At 41.1% G+C, this 19,838-nt stretch overlaps 1 protein-coding gene across 3 annotated transcripts in view; it reads left to right on the forward strand.

Moving 5' to 3' along the window:
• Positions 1-19,838, forward strand: part of Unc79 (unc-79 homolog, NALCN channel complex subunit) — a 233,189-nt gene that overhangs the window by 34,795 nt on the left and 178,556 nt on the right. For 2 of the 3 annotated variants that reach the window (XM_028781705.1, XM_028781702.1), the window contains exons 2-3: positions 11,738-11,858; positions 18,213-18,517. In XM_028781705.1, coding sequence (XP_028637538.1) covers positions 11,738-11,858; positions 18,213-18,517 — 426 coding nt within the window. The remainder of the gene's footprint in view (positions 1-11,737; positions 11,859-18,212; positions 18,518-19,838) is intronic. The other variant, XM_028781703.1, reaches the window with a different exon arrangement.

Below are 19,838 nucleotides of genomic sequence, written 5' to 3' on the forward strand. Positions count from 1 at the left end.
TCTTCTTCTTCTTCTTCTTCTTCTTCTTCTTCTTCTTCTTCTTCTTCTTCTTCTTCTTCTTCTTCCTTCTCCCCCTCCTCCTCCTCCTCCTCCTCCTTCTTCTTCTTCCTCCTCTTCTTCCTCCTCCTCCTCCTTCCATCTTAAATGCTCAAAATCTAACTGAATAATGTTTGTGGAAATATTTTAAACAATGTAAACAATTAAACTAAAGCAGTGTTTGGTGGTGGTATGTGGGGGGATGGAGTTCTTTGACGACGAACAGGGATGTTCTTTGTTGACCTTTCTTGTCTGCTGAACGTGCCAGGTCAAGCTTGCCACCTGGAGCTTAAATGGACTGAAGAGTGTGTGTGTGTGTGATGGTCTGGAGGAGCCTGATGAGGTGTTATGTGGCAGCTGACATCTTTGCTGCTTGGGCTCTCTGTCTCCTTTGCCTTTACCCTTCCTGGATATCTTTTGTGAGGTTTTGCTTTTCAGTGAGGGTGACCTTCCTTTAAGGGGGAGTGACATTCTTTGATGCACAGGACCCTGCGTACCCAGCAGAGTTCTCAGGCAATGCTTTGTTTCCGCCTACATTTTAATTTTTGAGTATCTTCATTATTAACTACATTTGTGTATTATCTTCTATTTAAAGGACAGAACATTAGCCTAGGGTAGGAAAAGGAAGGGAGGGGGAAGGTCTGGAGCAGCCAATTAGAATTATAACAGTCTTTTATTATATGCCAGTCATTGTGCTACCAAATTGCTATATGCAACCCCGTGAGATAAAAAAAAACAATTGCCCTCATTGTATAGATAAGGGAATTAACACTGAGTGAAGTTCATTGCCTTGTCCGAGTTCTCACAGCTAGTCCATAGGGTGCCAGATTTCAAGCGAAGACTAGTATCTACTTGCTTTACTCATCACTGTGATAGAATAAATGACAGAAGCAACTCAAAGAAGGGGAGATTTATTTTGGCTTCTGGTTTCAAAAAACAATAAACAAAACAAAAAAACCAAAAACCCCTAGGTCATCATGGCAGGAATTACAAAGTGACTGACTTGGTTGTTGGCAGCTGGTGTACACAGGGAAGGCTTGTCACAGATGTAAGACTGGAAGGTTGAGAGTGTAGGAATGGAGTCAGGGGCATGTGTCCCTTTCAATGTGTCCCCCTACCTCTGGGGTCACATTTCCAGCAGCCAGGCTGCACTTCCAAAGAGCTGCTGCAGCATGGGGAGTAAGTGTTCAAATTATGAGCCTGCAGCTAGGCATGGTGGTGCATGCAGAAGTGGCCTGTCTGCTCTGCATACTAGGTACCTGGACAACCAGGCTGCACAGTGAAACAACATCACCAACAAGCAAGCAAGCAAACCAAAGCAAAGCAAAGTTGGAGAGGGGCATTCAAACCATTAGCATTCTGCCCTGGTCACCAAAATGTATCCAGCGATAACTTCAAAAGTCCACAAAGTTTCCATAGTCCCAAACTGTTTAAAAAGTCCAGGCTCAAAGCAAACTCTTAACTGTGAGTCCCTGCAAAAAAAAAAAAAAAAAAAAAAAAACCAAGCAAATAAATACATCCTAACACACACCACACACCTCCAAGTGTATAATGGCGCAGAGTAAACACAGCTTTCCTGTTTCGAAAGGAAGAGATTGGAACATAGCTGGGAAACATGGGGTTAAAGCAAGACTGGATCCCAGCAGGGCACACAGGGCTGTAGCCTGGAGGATGCACGCCCAGCATGTGAGGCATGTGATGGATTGATGTGCAGCTCCGTGGGCTGGGGAAACCCTGCTCCTGAGCCTGGCCATCAGCAACACATGCGGACTGTCTCTTGGCTGGTTATCCCTCCCCATTATTTAATTCAGATCATGTCCATACCCCCAAATTGTGATGGATTTAGGGGTTTTGAGAAGAAAGTGATACAAGGAGTCCTTGTGATGAGTCCTAGGAAGAGGGAGCAGAAAACCATAGTTATACCCACGATTTAACTCTAGTTGACGAAAGGACTAGAACTTAAACTGCTTTGTTGTACTGAGTTGTGTGTTACACTCACTCAGTTATGCAGTAAATATATGTTCAGCAGCAGACACTTATAATATGCTGTGTGTACGACATTAAAAATGCTTCTGATAGTCCAGTGTGGAGACTGGTCTTGAGTTATTGGCAACATCACTCAGTGGTACTTGCCAGAGAGAAGTCCAGGACTGTGGACGCTCAGGTAACTTCAGCGAAGGTTAGCTGTCTACAGGAAACACGGTTAGACCTTAAACCCCGGGAAATTCTTTTGGGAGCCTCCATGCAGAGAGGTAGAGATTGCATTTCTGAACAGAACGGTGTTTAAGGAAGGACCGTCACGTGGGCTTTTGCAAGTTAGAACGGTTGAGGTGAGCCACACAGGGAGGGAGTGGGAGAGGAGGCTTGACTGGTGAGCAGGGAGCTATTCTTCCTAGGGCTTCGTATGTTAATGGAATTTCAATGAACTGAAAATGAAAAACATTTGAATTCTGGAGAGATTGCTGTGGATGTCACACTGAAAAAGGATCAGGGTGCAACCAGACAGATTATTACAGCAATTCATCTCAGAAGGAGATTGTGCAAATTTAATTCAGGTGATATTGTGAGGAGGGAAAGGAAAACAGATCTTGAGAGATGATTTCATGTTAGAACCAATACGACTACTAAATAATCCCATTTCTATTAATACGAAACAAGTAAATAAAGACAGATACGTAGCGATAATTAAGGCGGACATCCTATTCTGTAACCTATGCTTGACCAAGAGAAGAATAAGATATCAGACACGATTGTTGCTTAAACCTTTGTGCTGATTATAGCAATCTGATTGGAGAACTATGTCTAGATACTTTTATTTATGTTTATAGTTTCTTTTAAAAATGGCTTACACTTATTTACTTATTTTTTTAGTCTATCTTTCTGGGTATGTACACATGTGTGTGCCATGGTGCATATTTGGAAACCAGTGGGCCACCCTGTGAAGTTGGTTCCTTTCTTTCTTCCCACCTGGATATGGGGTCTGGGGATCAAACAGGTCTTAAGGTGTGATGGCAAGTGTCTTTACCCACTGAGCCATCCTGCCAGCCCCATGTCTGTTATTCATTAATGAAATATTATACTGACAGGAAGATAGTTTAAAAGGCGGCCATACCAAATCCATTAGCGAGTTTACACAGTACAAGAAGAAACTGATTAAAATTTAGGTAGAATCAGAATGCAGGCTGTCAGAGCTGCAACATTTATAACAAAGATTGTCAAAGAATGTACTGGAAATGCTGTTTTAATTCTCATTTGGTAAGGACCAAACAGCATGAAGCATCCCCCCCCCCCACGCCCAAGTCAAGGTATTAATTAGCTTGTGGCAATGCATTGCTGTAGATGGGGACCCATAGTGCATCTAGGGCTCTTTGTAGGACATCATGAAACTCTTCGACACGCAGCCTGTTAGAACAAGAATTGCTAGTGAGAAGAAAAAAAAAAAAAACAAAGAGTGAGTATTCAAATATAACAAAGAACTTACAAAACATTTGAAATATGTATCAAGAGAATTTTTTTGAGTTCCGTTGGAACAAGGGAAGAAAATCAATCGTGAAAAAGAATGCTGCGTTCTTCATGTAATTTATATAATAAATTGTATATGGGAATAATTTGTACAAAAAATAGCAGAATCTTTCAAGAATTTGGAGTATGTATGGAACGCAGGATAGTTGATACTTCAGTCACTCCTACAGCCGACCATCTGCTGTGACCAGATTCCGAGGGATTTACAATGAAAAGGGAGGAAAGATTTGTCTTCAAGACTTAGAGGTGTTTGTGAAAATGGGTTTGCAGACCTGAAGCTAACTGGAGTCATCCAGATCCCGATCAGCTTACAGTTACTGACTTATGCCTGTAATGAAGCGATTCCATTAGAGGGTGGCCCTCTGTGTGCTTAGAAAAGGAGCAGTTGATAACGTCTAGTTAATTAGAAGGCTCCAGGAATGATGGAGAAGAGTCTTTTAGGAGCTGCTGATGGAGTCTTAAGGTGTTCTGAAGGATGAAAGTCACTTGAGTTTTCACAGAAAGGATAGACTAGTGAGTAGATATATTAAGTTGTAGTTTTCTAAAATATATATCTTGGAAATTTAGCCTAACAACTCATCTGCTTGTTACAGTGTCCTTTAATGGGATATTGAAAACAAGAAGGATTAGGGAAATATGATTTCATGCATATCCATTGAATGTCTCCCAAACTCTGCAAACAATTAGAGAACAGGGTGGTCTGGAATAAGCATGGCTGCCAGTCTGCTGTGTGACCTGTTCTACCATGCACTAGCTCTGTGGCTAAGGGCAGATCGCTTACTTCTGTGGTGCTTTGGTTTAGTAAACTGTAAGTGGGAAGTGACACAACACAAAAGCTTTTGCAACTTACACATTCATACACACATGTACACACACATACTCACACATTCATACATACACAATTGTCAGTACTCAGTGGTGTTATTATCAATGCTAATGATGTTTACATCTTTTTTTTTTTTTTTTTGTTTTTCGAGACAGGGTTTCTCTGTGTAGCCCTGGCTGTCCTGGAACTAACTCACTCTGTAGACCAGGCTGGCCTCGAACTCAGAAATCCGCCTGCCTCTGCCTCCCAAGTGCTGGGATTTGTTTACATCTTTCTGAGGAACATTTTTATCAAGTATCCCATAAAGCTTTATTTTTTTTCTTTTAAAGTAGTTTGGTTTTGTTTAAAAAATTTTTTTTTTGATTCAGTGTCTCATGTAGCCCAGGGTGGCCACAAACTTGCTATGTACTATGTGTACCTGGGTTTTGCTTGTGTGGTTGTTGGGGGGTGGGGGTGAGCAGAAAACAGTGTTAGATCTGCTAGAACTGGAGTTACATATAGTCTGTGAACTGCCGTGTGGGTGCTGGGAATTGAACCCAGGTCTTCTGGGAGAGTAACCAGTGCTCTTAACTGCTGAGCCAACACTCCAGCTCCGATCGTGAGCCCTTGATTCTGCTGTTTGCTCCTTTCAAGTGCTGGAATTATACGTATACAAGATTATATCTGACCTCCCCAAATCATTGCAAAATATTTCATATTTGATTTGTGTAGTTCTACATTGAAAATTAATTCTAAGAAAATACAAAGATATTCTCAGGTATTATGGGACATTCTTTTGCAGCATTCGAGATTTATTTTAAAATTATGTGTGTGTGTGTGTATATATATATACATATATATATGTATGTATATACATATACATGTGTGTGTGTGACATGTGTGTAGCAGCCTGAAGAGAGCAGAAGAGGGCATCAAATATCCTGACTCTGGAGTTTGAGGCAAGCTGTATGCTGTGGGTGCGGGGAACCCAACTCATGTCCTTTGCAAGGGCAGCGTTGGCTGCCATCACTGAAGTGTTGCTCCAGCTCCTTTATTGCCTTACACAGAATAGCGGAATCATCCCAAGCCTCACAAGCATCAACAGATGATTGGTGAGATGAACTACGATTTACGTTAAAAAAAAAAGTTACAGAGTAATTGTAATGACGTAGAAATCTACTTCTGATGTATGGAGAAAATAAATTCTGAAATTATATATATGCATGTGTGTGTGTGTGTGTGTGTATGTATGTGTGTATTTCCAAGAAGGCTAACACACTGAAATATCATATACGGTTGAACAGCAGCTTCTATGTGATTTTATATCTTCCATTGTGGTCATCTGATTATTTTTCTTAACTTTTTTGACAGCCTTGATAACTAAACATTTGAAATTAGTACTGGATCATTTTTTTTAACACGTTTAATGACATAGGAACATGTTTAAGGTTAAAAAGCAGATTTGAAATTTGTGTGTTATAGAATTTTAGTTTTGTTGAAACACTTTTATGTCCACAACCGAGTTTGTCTTCTGTGTTTTGTTTCTTAAAAACAAAACAACGTAGCGAAGCATCTAAGAAGTAAAGAAGCCGAGAGCGGAGATTGGATTAGGGTATGCCCAGTGAAACCTAGTACCTTCTTTGTGAGATAAACCTCTTACAGTCCTTTTGGGGCTTGCTCATTTTCATCTTGCTTTGGCAGTTGGCTTTCTGGGTTGTAAAGGCATAGAGTTTAATGGCTAAAACCAGCCACTGTCTTGTTGACCACCTCTTCGTTTTCCCCCTTTACTGGGAACTCTGCACAGGCAGTCCCGAGGCCCCGGGCCGCTGCAGTGGTGAGCACATATGCGTTTTTTGGCGCATGTCCACTTAGAAGAGGTAGTGAGCACTTATCTGAACAAACATGCAATTGCAAGTTGTGTTAGCCATTGCGGGAAAATACCCTAATTTGTGTATCATATAGAGAAAAATGAAAGTGTGGATCAGGGAAATCAGCTCAGATGGGAACACTGACAAAGGCCTCTATGAGCAAGTGGCGTGTAAAGCCGCCTCTGAGGTGCAAATGGACATCGGACACTCAGGATGTGAAGAGACAGGAACTCAGGGAAGAGAGTGAGCACCTAGAAAGTTTTATTGCAAAAAGAAATAGCTTCGTAGGAGAAACCGAGCAAGAGCGTCTGCTGCAGCTGTAGGATGCGAGGTCAGGCCGGAAGTGGGTGGAAAGAAGTTTGGATTTTACTCCCAGAGCAGTGGGCCACAGATGATTATGTGGAACAGCCTTAAAAGCCCTCTTAGGCTTCTCCAAGGAGAAGGAAGCAAGCCATAGCAAGAGAGAATCTGGAGGGATGAGCTGGGAAGCAACCCGAGTCTGTCTGGAGACGGTGGCAATCCATCAAGGGGGAAGGAGGAAGATACTTTAGAGGTTCTTTTGGTGGTTGTGTTGGTAGGAGATGGATTAGGTTAGAGGTAGACAGTATGAGGATGCTATTCGTCCTTCGTGTGAACTTGGTGGAGCACGCAAAAGGAGGCAGGGTTTTCTTTGAGGGTGGGTGGGGAGAGAAGGATTATATAATAGCGTTGGATGTGTTTACTCTGTGAGACTCCTCCGTGAGGGGTGAGGGGGATGATATGAAGTCTATTGTTCATGTGCATAAGCCTCTGCAACGGAGATGTGTATGTCAGAATATTTGGTCCATGGATAGTACTGGCAGCCACATGGGTGGGTGGGATTGCCCAGGGAGAGAAAAACGAGGATCAGTGGTTGAGTCTTGATACGTCTCAAAATTCTAGAAGCATCAAGGTGGCAAAGCAACTCTCTGAGGGATGTTTCTCAAAGGTAGAAGTCTGGGGGAGTATGGTGTTAGGGAAAGCAAGAGAAGAGAGTTTCTAAAAAGTGGGACTAGCGGACTGACTGTATGGGAGAGCTGAAAGGGTTAATAATGCCATAGGTGACTGGGAAGTGTCATTGATGTGACACTCTGAGTGCTGTGGACGAAGAGGGTTGCCAGAAAACCAGATTCAGGGCAGTGGTGACAGTGGGAGCCAGACGTGGTGAGTGAGAGGACTGGGGGTGGGGTGGACACACACACGCACACAGACACACACTCAGAGACTATACGTACAACTCTTAATTTAAGCTGTGAAGGCAGAAGCCAGTAGTTGCAGGGAGGGGAGTAGGAGGACTAGGAAAAGGTGTTTTGTGTGTTTCCCTCCGACAAAGGAGATTCTAGTTAATGAGAGTGGTTTTTTTTTTTTTTTTTGGTTTTTCGAGACAGGGTTTCTCTGTGGAGCCCTGGCTGTCCTGGAACTCACTCTGTAGACCAGGCTGGCCTCGAACTCAGAAATCCACCTGCCTCTGCCTCCCAAGTGCTGGGATTAAAGGCGTGCTCCACCACTGCCCGGCTAATGAGAGTGTTTTAATAAAGAAAAAGATGAATGGTGAGGGGGGACAGGTGATGGATGGCGGGCTCTCATGGTGAACTTGGTGCTTGGTAGAAGGACCAATGAGATACAACTCAGATCATGTCATCTACCGTAAGTGAGCGTGTTGGGGGGGGGTGCTGTGTTAAGTGACCGTGAACTGACTCTTGGACACAATCCTCTCCATCTTACAGATGAGGGAACTGAGGTTTAGTAGAGAGAACAGGAAGTCTTAACTCAGGGCTCACACCTTTCTTCCTTTCACTTAGAGACTTTCCTCTGTGATGGTGCCTTCAATTTCCCCAGCTGCCACAAAGCACCGCAGATGGATCTGCTAAAACAACAGACATTTATTTCCTCACAGTTCTGAAGACTTTCAGTTCAAGATCAAGGTGTTGGCAGATTTGCTTTCTCCTGAGGCCTCTTTCCCTGCCTCACAGATGGTCACTTTCTCACCTGTCCTCTCTCGGCCTTTCCTCTCCCCTCCCCCATTCCTGATGTCTCTTGTGTGTCCTAATCTTCTGACAAGGACACAAGGAAGACGGTATTCAAAGAGTGCATCGCTGTAATGGCTTCATTTGAACTTGGTCACCTCTTTTTAAAGGCCTTATCTCCAGCTACACTCACCTTTTGAGGTTAGGATTTCAATTTTGAATTTGAGGGAATGTGATTTATGACAGATGACTCCTTATGGTGTAAGGCTTGGCCAGGTCACTGAGAATGTTCTGAAGGTGTAACTAGAGCAGAATGGAGTGGGAGACCGCTGGACATACGGAGTCCTGAGATCAGTTGGGAGGTGATTCTCATGCATCCAGTCTGCCAGTGATCGGAGTCTGCAGCAAGTGCAATCTATGTGTGGTCAGGTTAAGGGCAAGATTTCTGAGCTTTGATGAGGCGCTGGGTCCTCCTGGGCTTACGAGGCAGCCAAAGCATTGTCTCTTCTGTCCAAGGTAGACATGCAAATGACCTTTAGTTGTATCTTCAGCACAATTACAGGTTACTCCTCGTCAGAGACGTTTCTGATTCTTTTCTTTTCCCTTCCTCCTCTTCCCCTCCTCTTCCTCATCTTCATCTTTTTAAAAAAAGTGCCTGAGTGTTTTGCCTAAATGTATGTAAGTGCATCATGTGTGTGCCTAGTGCTCACGGAGGCCTGACGAGGGCATCAGATTTCCTGGTACTGGAGTTATAGTTGGTTGTGAGCAGCCATGTGGGTGCTGGTAATCAAAGCCAGGTCCTCTGAAAGAGCAGCTAGGGCTTTTAATGGCCGAGTCCGCTCTGCAGCCACCTTATTATTTTCAAGTAGTTAAAAAGAAATCCATGAAGGCTGAAAATTTCTTGGTCTCCCAATATAGAAAGTAATTTGAACATTTCCCGACCTGTTCTGTAAACTGTTTTTCATGATTGTGAATTTATTCATCTTTACCCCTTTCTTTCTTCTTTTACTTTCATTTACTAGTAACTTTCTGAGTATTTACTAGGTATATGGAATCTAAGAATAAAAGAATCCACAGACAGACAGACAGACAGACAGACACACACACACACTACTATATTACTACATATGTATACATACATTACTATATTATTATACTTCTATATATGTGTTATACATACACACTACTGTATTACTATATATGTGTTATGTATACACACATTACTATATTACTATATATGTGTTACACACACACACACACACACACACAGCCAAGTGCTAAAGCTGTTCTTAAAGTATTAACTCATTGTCCACTTCAGTCCAATGACTGTTGCACTAGGCAGCATCTTAAAACTGGGATGGACACATAAGTAAGAGCCTCTCAACACTCATAGTTCGATATAGAAAAATAAACAGGTGAGTGGACAGAGATAGCTCTATGTGAATATGTAAACTACACAAAGCTCTCAAGGAAGTGGCCGTAGTGTCTGCTTTTCCTCTGTGTGTTTGGAAACTCATTGAAAGGAGCTGTTACTGCATCTTAAGAGAAGTCTCTATAAAAAGAGCACCCATTCATCTCATAAACACGTCTGAATGCTTGCAGTCACTGTGTGATGATGGTTTTAAAGCTCTCAAGTTATGAGCAAGCCATTGAGTTGGGGGATCTTTGACTTTTCTCCTCATTTCTGCTTATTGTCAACATCCTGAGCTATCATCGACTTCCTTTTTAAGTAGTAGAAGGATGAATGATATTTCTGAAATTCTCCACAGAGACCTGATGAGCATTAAACTTGAGAAGGGTCACAGTAATAAAATATCATTGTGATAATGGGTGAAAGTATAAGCCGGCCTGCCAGATATGTCAGATATTGGGAGCTTAGACCTATACATTAACATGAGTGTCTCTTATAATGTCATTATTAAAGTTATGATGCATGACAGCTCAAAGACATTTGGAAGAAAATGGATTTTTTGTTGATTATGTAATTGATATATTTTCTGGTAAACCTATTTATAGTTTACCTCAGAAAATTTGTTTATAACCAAATGCTGTGGGTTAAATGATATAATAGCTGTTATTAAAGCTATTGCTGTCTTTGGAGATGACAGTAGAGGCCATGTATCTGCAATGTGAACTTATTTCTTTGGGAAAATGCTGAGAAGCAGAAAGGAGGAAGGGCAAGTGTGAGCCATGGGTCCTGTAGACTTCAGATCAGCGATTAGCCCAACAACTGCTGACAATTGTTTTGATGTTGTATAACGAATATTTACTGTGTGCATGCTGGCTTAATCACAGAACTGTCACAGTGGAAAAAGCACTGGATCAGAAGTCAGGAGAGCTAATTGATACCCACCTGTGTGCTTCCTTTTCCCACCTTTAAAATGAAATGGTTACAGGGAAAGGGCTCAAAGGTTCTCCCTGTTCTGATACTTACTATTCTGTGGTTCTCCGTCGCACACCTGTCAAAAGCATTCTGACTTTCTTTAAGTTGCTTAAGCCAGCGTTTCAGTTAGATGCATCCAGGAACTTATTCCCACTGGCTGTTGGGAACAGCAAAACCTTGCTTCTCCGGGACTTGATATGTCTTCTGCTAACCGCTGACAGTGAGCCATGCCTCCTAAAAGGCTCCCTGGGTAGCCTTAAAGATTGAAAGGACAAACGGACATTACTGAGAACTCTGTGGAAGAGGAGACCAGAGAGACGTTGATCACCATGGCTCCTTGGGATTTGCAAAGAGGATTGACTAGAACTGGGCCGTTCACTACAGCCAGGTCAAAGGTCAGGTCAGGAATGTGGACAATGCTGGTGACTCCAGGTAGGTGCAGGAGGGTAAATACACATGTTTAGTCCCTCCTGTCTTGAGACCAGGAAGCCAACCTCAGAAAGCTTTTAGGATGGTTCCTAATTTATGCACTTTGTTGGAAGAAAAATGTGATCTTTATTGTTTGTGTTTTCATTGCTACATAGTCCTTTGTGTTCTTCCTTGATACTCAAGAAGTAAACATATTCTCACCATAGTCATACAGCTAAGCATTCATGAAACACGCTTTCATAATCACTACTGAGTTAAAGAAAACCCGAGCTTAATTGATGCCATTGTACAGTGGATGCCCAACTTTTTGGGTGTTTTAGAGTTCTGAGTTTTTCTCCTTCGTGTTAACTATAACTCTCTAGTGACACAGATTTATAGTTATTATTATTTTGCTAATTGGAAGCTATTTGGAGATAATTAGGAAGATATTAGAATAATGCTCTCCTTAGCGGTTGAAAAGGAATAGACAGTTTGTATAGGGATATTAATCCACATAACTAAAAAATAAGTTTAAGTGTTGAATGTAGTCATAAGAAATTAAGTGTTTTGTATTAGGGTCTATCATGGAATTCCATGGAAAATTTACATGTGTTTTAAAACGTATGGATTGAATTCTTTTTTTGTAGTTATTCACTGTGTGTTTGATACATATTACAAGAAGGTCCTTCTTTTTTCTTCTTCTTTTTTTTTTCTTTTTGCTTTTATCTAGTTGCTTCCAAGATCCGGTACTTACAGGAATATCATAACCGAGTTCTCCACAACATTTATCCCGTACCATCAGGAACAGATATTGCAAACACCCTGAAGTACTTTTCTCAGACCTTGTTAAGGTAAGCCTTAAATACCCTTGACTTTGAGAGAATTATTTGGTAGTACTACTGAATTTATTGGGACCTAACTTCACACTGAACTGAAAGTCTTAAAAGGCCTTAGTTTTCTAGTGCTCTGACAGAAGAGTCTGGACTCTAGTCCTCTGGATGCGTCTAGCATATCAGATCCAGCTTACCTGGAGATGTGGTGGCATGGCTGTAGCCAGCCTCCTCAGTTGCTTGTTCTTTTGGGAGGCCTTCAGATGGTTAAAAAAAGTTATATATTTGGCATAAATAGCATATGGTTAAGGGGGGTGATTAGAGTCTTTAAAATTGAGAATGAGAAGAAACACTCTGAGTTTAAAAGAAATAGAGCGTTTCGTGGAGGTTTAGGGTTTGTTGCTAGTACATCCTGGATCTCTGATTGGTACAATAACAGCAGTCGCTTCTATTCTGTACATTACAACTGATCTTAGGTCTAAGGAGGGCAAGGGAGCTGCAGCTCAGGCGTTCTCTGCTTCTACTACAGGACAGAGACCCGAGGGCCATTTCCCCTCACCCTTGCTGTTGATGCAAACAAAAAAGATGGGTCTTTTCCAGCATCGTAGCCATCTTTGACAGATGAGGTTGAAGAACTGTGACTATTTTACTGATCATTACACCCCAGCTCTTGGTCTTGGTCTCCCCATTGGCACAGCTCCTCTGTGAATTGGCTTCTGGACTTGCTGCCATTTCTGGCTTGTAGATAGCAGCAGAAGTTTTGTAAATCAGGTATGGGGAGGATACACTTTGGAGTGACTCTAGTGGCACCTGTGGCCTGTCACTTTTTGTCCTCAGACAGGCTGACCATAGACAGAGAGAAACATCCTAGGCACAGCCACTTGCTGGTCTTCTGCATCACCATTCTTCTTTAGATATCGTGTCATCTTTAGAGTCTTTACTATTCCTGTCCTAATATGAAGGGATTCTATTCATCACGTTCATGATGTCCGTCAGGCATTCACAATTGGTTTACTATCCTGGAGTGGGCCATTTCCCCATTCCAAAGGGGATGGAATACTTATCTAGGTTTTCATGGAAATAATCAGATGAACATATGAATGGAGGCATCCTGTTCCGGTTTTCTACATTTTTCCTTTTGCTTTTGAGGCTGGAAACCTCACAGAGAAACTCTTTCCTATAGGGGAACTCAAAACTAGAACTGCTTTCGTGGTAGGGAACATTTTAGATCCTACTTGTGAAGACATTGTGACATCTCTGTTGGCTTCAGAACCTAGCACTCACGGCTTTTCAACTGGGCCAGTAAGTTAAGAAAGTTAGGATGCTGTTTTAAGTTACGTATGGCAGTGACAAGGTTCTGGTTTGGTCATTAGGATGAGGTCGCAGTGACAGCATCTTCATGATGAAACTGGTGTTAGGGTAGTCCCTTCAAGTGGCTCTTATTGTAACCAAGCATGGTCCATGTTAAAGGAGAGTCAATTTCAACAGCTGCTAATGGTGACAGTGGCACTAGCTGTCATCACCATAGCAACATTATGTCATGGTACCTATATTTCTTCACATCAAGTTCTGCTCTGAGCTCTTTTAAGTGTGATGTTTCCGTTAATTCCCTGTAATTAAAGGTACTACTGTACACATTTCACAGATAATGAAACTAAGTTACAAGAACAGTTCAATAAGTTGCTCAGTGTTACATATGTAGCAGTATTGGGGTCCATTGGGTCGTCGGTGGTCCTAATCCACGGCACACACCATTACACCCATGTCACGCTGCTGTTCTTTAGTCACCATCACACAGCAGGGACATGTTTTCTTAATAAAAACTTGATCTGGCCTTGGGGAACGCCAGTGTCTATTATAAAGTCCATGAAGTGGCTGTCTGTGAAATCAAGGGAAGAAAGGGAGTGTGTAGTGTGTATAGATTTGCCACCTATTTGGAGCTTTTGTTAAACTGAGCTGAGCTCAGGTGCAGCAGTTCCCAGCTGTCTCAGTTCCACCTCACCCTCGCAAGGTAGCTGCAGGCAGTGGATCAGAGCAGGGCTGACAGATTCTGTTGCTAACTACAGAGTGTACATGTGCCCAAGACAGAGAGGCATGTAGTTTGTCACAGATGGGACTTGAATAGGAATATTTACAGGTCAACTATTTGGTCCAAACCCTGTGCATTTCCTATCTTTTCTATGTCTATCAAAGCTTTTTTTTCCTTAAAAAACAAAACCAACAAAACAAAACAAAACAACAACAAAAAAAAATCAAACTGGAAATACAAAAGTTTTAACTTGTGTTCTATATATTGAACCAGGTTAGAAGCCCTTTGGCTGCTGGAGCTGTATCCATTCCAATTATATTCAAATTCCTTCCTTTTAAAAAAGCTAGTCGAAATTTTAAGCCACATGAGATGAACTGTTTGGCTCTTTGATTAAACATCTCTACCACAAACAAGGTGGTTCCCTTTGCATTCGCGTAATGTTTACATTCAGAATTACTTGCTGCCTGCAGGACTCAGGTTCTTGCAAAGAATCACGATGAAGAAGCCAGGTACTGTGGCTTGTGTGTGAAATCTCCAAACTAGGGAGTTGGAGGCAAGTGGAGTAAGACATGGGACAGGTCTACGTGGCACCATTTTACAAAATCCAAGCAGCTTTATTTGGATTATGTGGTTAGGATTACATCGTTAGCACAAGTTGTTTGATGTCTATGCATTCATGTGACCTCAGTGACTTCAGGAAAGCTTTGTATGGATTTGGAAAGGCTGGGGTTGGCCTAGATGTTTAATGTCAATCAATTTAGTCCACAGGAGGAGAGAGATTGCCTGTTACCACAGCTGACTAGAAGACCAGCTATGATGTCTGCAAAAGATAATCAGTCTGCTGGCGTTCTCTTGATTCTAGTCTGATGAGTCCTCTGCCATATCCAGCACACTAAGTCCTTGTACACAGGGTAGTTTTTGTCCTATAACTGGGGATCCATAAATACTCATTGAATTGACTTGTGTGAAATTTCAGTCAGCACAGGAGCTTTTGGGAGCCTTTCTTGTCTCAAGAAGTGACTGAAGGTCCCAGGTGGCATTACACATTACAAAGAGTTGTGCCCATTTTAGTCGAGCAGGGTCCCAAGTCTGGCAGTGGAGAATTTAACAGAGCTTTACCACAGAGGTTGTTTTGCTTGTTTGCTTCTTAGCATTAGGAGTGGCAAAGAAGATCGGCTAGGCTAACGCCCTTAGTGCATACAGGTTCACTTCATCTGGAAGCATTTTGTGATCACACTTACATCATCAAAGGTCTTTAGTCTTGCCTTTTACCCAGCTGGGTGTTTATAGGTTCCTAGTTTCCTTCCTGTTTCAGACTTGCTGATGGCAATGTCCCTTTGTGTTTCTCTTCTGGTATTCTTGGAACTGCTAGAGTGTCAGTCTTTACATTTGCTAGCAATGTGTTAGGAAACATGAATACATTTTAAAAAGAGATTCTAGTCTCAGGCCAGTAGTCTTAATTATATAGGAATTTCTAAGGAGACACACTCACACACACAATTTGAAACCCACATACAGTTTTAGAGCATAGTATAGTCAATTTGTTTAGCGCATAGACGTGACATACATGTCAACATTCTTAATTGTGTAGAAAGTTGATTTGATGTATTAATTTTATGTTTAAAAAGGCTTGGAGGCTCTCAATCACCTTGCCTACCCCACCATAGGGGTCTTCGCTCTTCTTGACAATGGAAGCCAGTGCTCATAAAGAGGGCGGGCTTAAAGAGAGAAAGGAAAAGTGAAAGTTTGGTGGCAATGTCTGACTCTTCTGACAGGGCATTCCTAATATTCTTTTTGGTTGAATCTATAACTAGACCTTTGGGAAAGAATTTCAAATGTGGAAATCTTTGGTCGTTCCCAAGTTAAACAGTTTGGTTGGGGAAATAAGTAATATTTTTTTCTCTGAATAAACTTCACGAAACATCATAAAACCACAGTGCATTGTACATTGATTCATGAGCCCTTCCTAAGTTTTCCCACAAATGAACACATTTCCTTACATTGAGACATGAATGGTAATTTAAAACTGGTTTCATGGATAACTCATTTTCGCCATTTTTTTTCTCAACCTCACCTACTTGCTAAATCTGAAGGCAGCGAAAGAAAGCTTTACTGTTTCCATGCTGACATTCTTCCCTCTCTGAATGTAGGACAATGTGGTTGCTGTCACTTGGGACTCCCACATGTACAGGAGGGAAAAATATCACAGCAATAGCCTCCAAAGTTATTCACTAGTGCTTGTCACAGTCCATCCAGCTTGGAGCACTAGTAACATGGAACCAATCACATGCTGAATTTCCCCCACCAAGGAAGTGGTTAGCCAGCCTTAACGGATGCTCTAAATATCACACATTTGTGATATTCAGTATTTTTTTTTAATTGACTAAAGGATAGTGATGTTTTCTTGAGAGGATGTTGGCAGCTGGCCAACTTGTGCCGATTTGGGAAACTATATTGACATATCCATTTTGTGATTGTAAAGGGATTTCAGGAGACTAGACTCCTGTAAGACTGAAAAAAAAATTGGTGACTAGACTTATCGATACTACAACATGCAAAGCTGATAATTTGAGGAGGAATTTAGTTTTGTGGGAACTATAAAGTCTGATGTGAAAAAAAATGTTCTTTATAATAGATGTAGGCAGATCATGAGAGGTAGAATACTTCCAACCCATTGTACAGGGTGAGGTTACAAAGCCCAATATAGCACACACTTAAAAAGGTAAATTAAATCCCTTTTAACAAAAACAAATACAGCAGCTCCTACGTTCTTTATTGCTAAGAAGTATTACCTAAGTATTCTGAAATTATCTTTATTATCAATTGTTTTCCGTTGGACACTGGGTAACAGAAGACAGAGGAAATCGAGGTAAATTAGGCACATAGAAAATAAAAAGCATGTAGTCATTTCTTTTACATTGTAACATATTCCTGCGCTAAGAATAAATAAAAAGCGATATCAACTTGACATAACAAGCATGCCGACACTAACCAGTTCTTCACGTCACTGTGATACGGTAGATGGCACACCATTAGCTGAGAATTTAGTAATGGATGCACACGAGTAAGTATAAAACAAGGTTGTCTTCATGAAATGAAGCATTTTGAAGCGGATTTGTATTTTGGCTAGCAAATAACTGTACTATAGGAAAGCACCTTAGTGCCATAGACGTCTTAGTGCGTAATGGTTGCCTACTAATAAATAGCATAATCTAATTTTAAAAACCTAAACATTTTTGGCTAAGCAGTAATTACTTTGACTTTTAAACCGCCAACTTTTCTGCCTTACAACTTTCACTAAAAGTTTTGTAGATTTAAGTGGAGACTAAAAGCAAAATTACTTTAGAGACTACTTTGACCCCCATTAAACTCTTTTTTTTAACTTTCTAAATTATCTTTTCTCTAGTGTTTAGTGAGTTTTGTTGAATAATAAAGTAAGTAACAGCAGTGACCCGAGATCTTGTTGTATGATGTACAGCTTTATAGTAGACGATGCTTGCTTAGCTTTTTAGAGTTTTCAAGATAACTATTTAATAAACCGCTGTTTGTATTCATAAAATAAAACGTTTGCTCCTCAACATGCCAAATTAAAACACACACACACACACACACACACACACAGACTGTCATTAGTTCACCAACACATGCTATGGGCCATTTACTATATATTATTTTATAGCTTTTCCAATGTAGTTTAGCTAACACTTTAGAAATATGTATTATTTCTAAGTTCATATGCCTGTTTAAACTTCATTATCTCAAATGATACTGACAGAATGTCATGAAACAGTATCATAATATACATAGAGACATTATTTTGATGCAATAAACATGTGATTTTTAAGAGTTTCTTAATAAACGCACATGTTTATTCTTTGCTATAACATGTTTCTGCAAGTGCCATACCTATATTTTGCGCGTTTCTATTTACTTGACAAGCTAGTATTGCTGACAAGACTGCTTCGGAAGCGCCCTATAATTAGGAACGAGAGCCCTCACAGATGAAGCCAAGATGGCGTTCCTCTGAGGAAACCTTCCCTTCACCAAATTGACAAACTGTGAAACATGGGTTTGGCACTGAAACATGCATTTTTATATTTTTGCTCCTTATAAACCAGATAACACATGAGATGCAATGCAACCTCAACCAAGTCCACCTGTGTTGTTGGCATCCGGAGCACGCCACTGTGCTCCAGCACTGGCTCTGCAGACTGTGCTGCTGTGACGATTGCATCTTATGTGGGATGTATCTGGTGTTTTACTATTTGTTTTAGAGTGTCATTTCAATGTAATGTGCTGTTCTTTGTGTCTTTGTTGTCTCTTTTTTTTCTTTGTCCCCCCAACAGCATTTTGTCCCGCACAGGGAAGAAGGAAAACCAAGATGCCTCCAATTTGACAGTGCCCATGACCATGTGTCTTTTTCCCGTGCCATTCCCACTCACCCCATCTCTAAGACCGCAGGTCAGTTCCATCAACCCTACTGTTACTCGCTCCCTCCTTTACAGCGTCCTGCGAGATGCTCCTTCAGAACGCGGCCCGCAAAGTCGTGATGCTCAGTTGTCAGACTACCCTTCTTTGGACTACCAAGGCCTCTACGTGACTTTGGTGACTCTTCTGGATCTAGTTCCTTTACTACAGCATGGCCAACACGGTGAGCATTTTTCTTGAAGTCTTTGGAGATGTCCATGTGTGGCTCATGAATATTTATGATGCTGAGCAGCGGCCTGGAGAACGTTGTTACTGTCGTAAATCTCTTGAAGGGCTTTACGTTCAAAGCCTTTCTGACAATGAAACTTAATAATGGTGCTTCCCGTCCTGATGTTCCACACTGCCTGGATACCCAGGGTTGTTATCTAAGGTGTTACTCCCTCTTCTGAGCAGTTTATTGTGAGGCTCTCTTGTTAAAGCCACAGCTGAGAAGCTGAGTTTAAAACCTTGCCCCAGAAAATGGAAGAGGTTGAGCCTGGTGAACAGGCTCTGATCCTTGACTGATTCTGGGAATTTCAAGGGCAAATCAAAGTTTCTCTCTGGGACTCATTTTTTTTTTTTCCTGATAAAAGAAATGCCCAAGAACTCTTCCAAATTTATCTAACAACCAGCAATTACTGCAAACTGACGGGGCGAGGTGTTTTAGCACACAGTGTGTCGGTGGTATTTAGAGTGGTGACCCATCCAACTGTGTCTTTCCATTACCTTGTTTGCTCACTCTGTTCTTGTAATCCATACAGAGGAGGGCTGGGATGTCTGCTTAGCTATCCCATATGGATTTGGGCTAATAAAATTAAAAATTTTATGGGGAGTGGAGATCTGTTTAGGTTTTTTTTTTTAAAGTACTTTAAAACCTGGGATGTCTTTAAACTAAGTTTAAGACTTGGTAAATGTCTTCAATACATTTGTCATTTGGTCCCTGGAAATATGAGAACCCAAGTTTCATTGTACAGAAAAGCTAGCATAAAAACAGGTGGGTGGGTGGGTGTTATTTTATTTTTTCATAGAGCTACTTGTCTGTCCTAAAAGAATGCTTAATGGCTGATTTGGTATTAAGTGTTTGTAATTAAAATGTCTTAAATTGTTTACTTTCATAAAATGATGAAATAGTTATTACTGGATTTGCTTTTTTTGTATTTACAATGTTATATTATAGTGAAAATAAAAGTGTAGTAATTTGTGATGTTGCTTATCTTGAACCCTTTGCTGTCTTAAACCTACCTAGCTTCTTGTACTACACTCTTCTCCCAGTCAGAACCAGACTGTGGGGACTTACTGGTTGTCAATTAACACATCTGCTGAGACTCACTGGAACCTTTGCTCTGTGGTACCCAGTCTTAAACTCAATATGAACTCAAGTGTTCCTTGGAAGGTCCTCTGGGTTAGAGTAGATGCCCTTTTATTTTTAAGATCTCCTGATTGTGGTATTTCACTTGGTAAATGGCAATCCACATAATGTGTGAATCTTGACAATGATTTATGTT

Source organism: Grammomys surdaster, unplaced genomic scaffold (genome assembly GCF_004785775.1).
Source record: "Grammomys surdaster isolate TR1022 unplaced genomic scaffold, NIH_TR_1.0 516, whole genome shotgun sequence".
In the NCBI taxonomy this organism is placed as follows: domain Eukaryota; kingdom Metazoa; phylum Chordata; class Mammalia; order Rodentia; family Muridae; genus Grammomys; species Grammomys surdaster.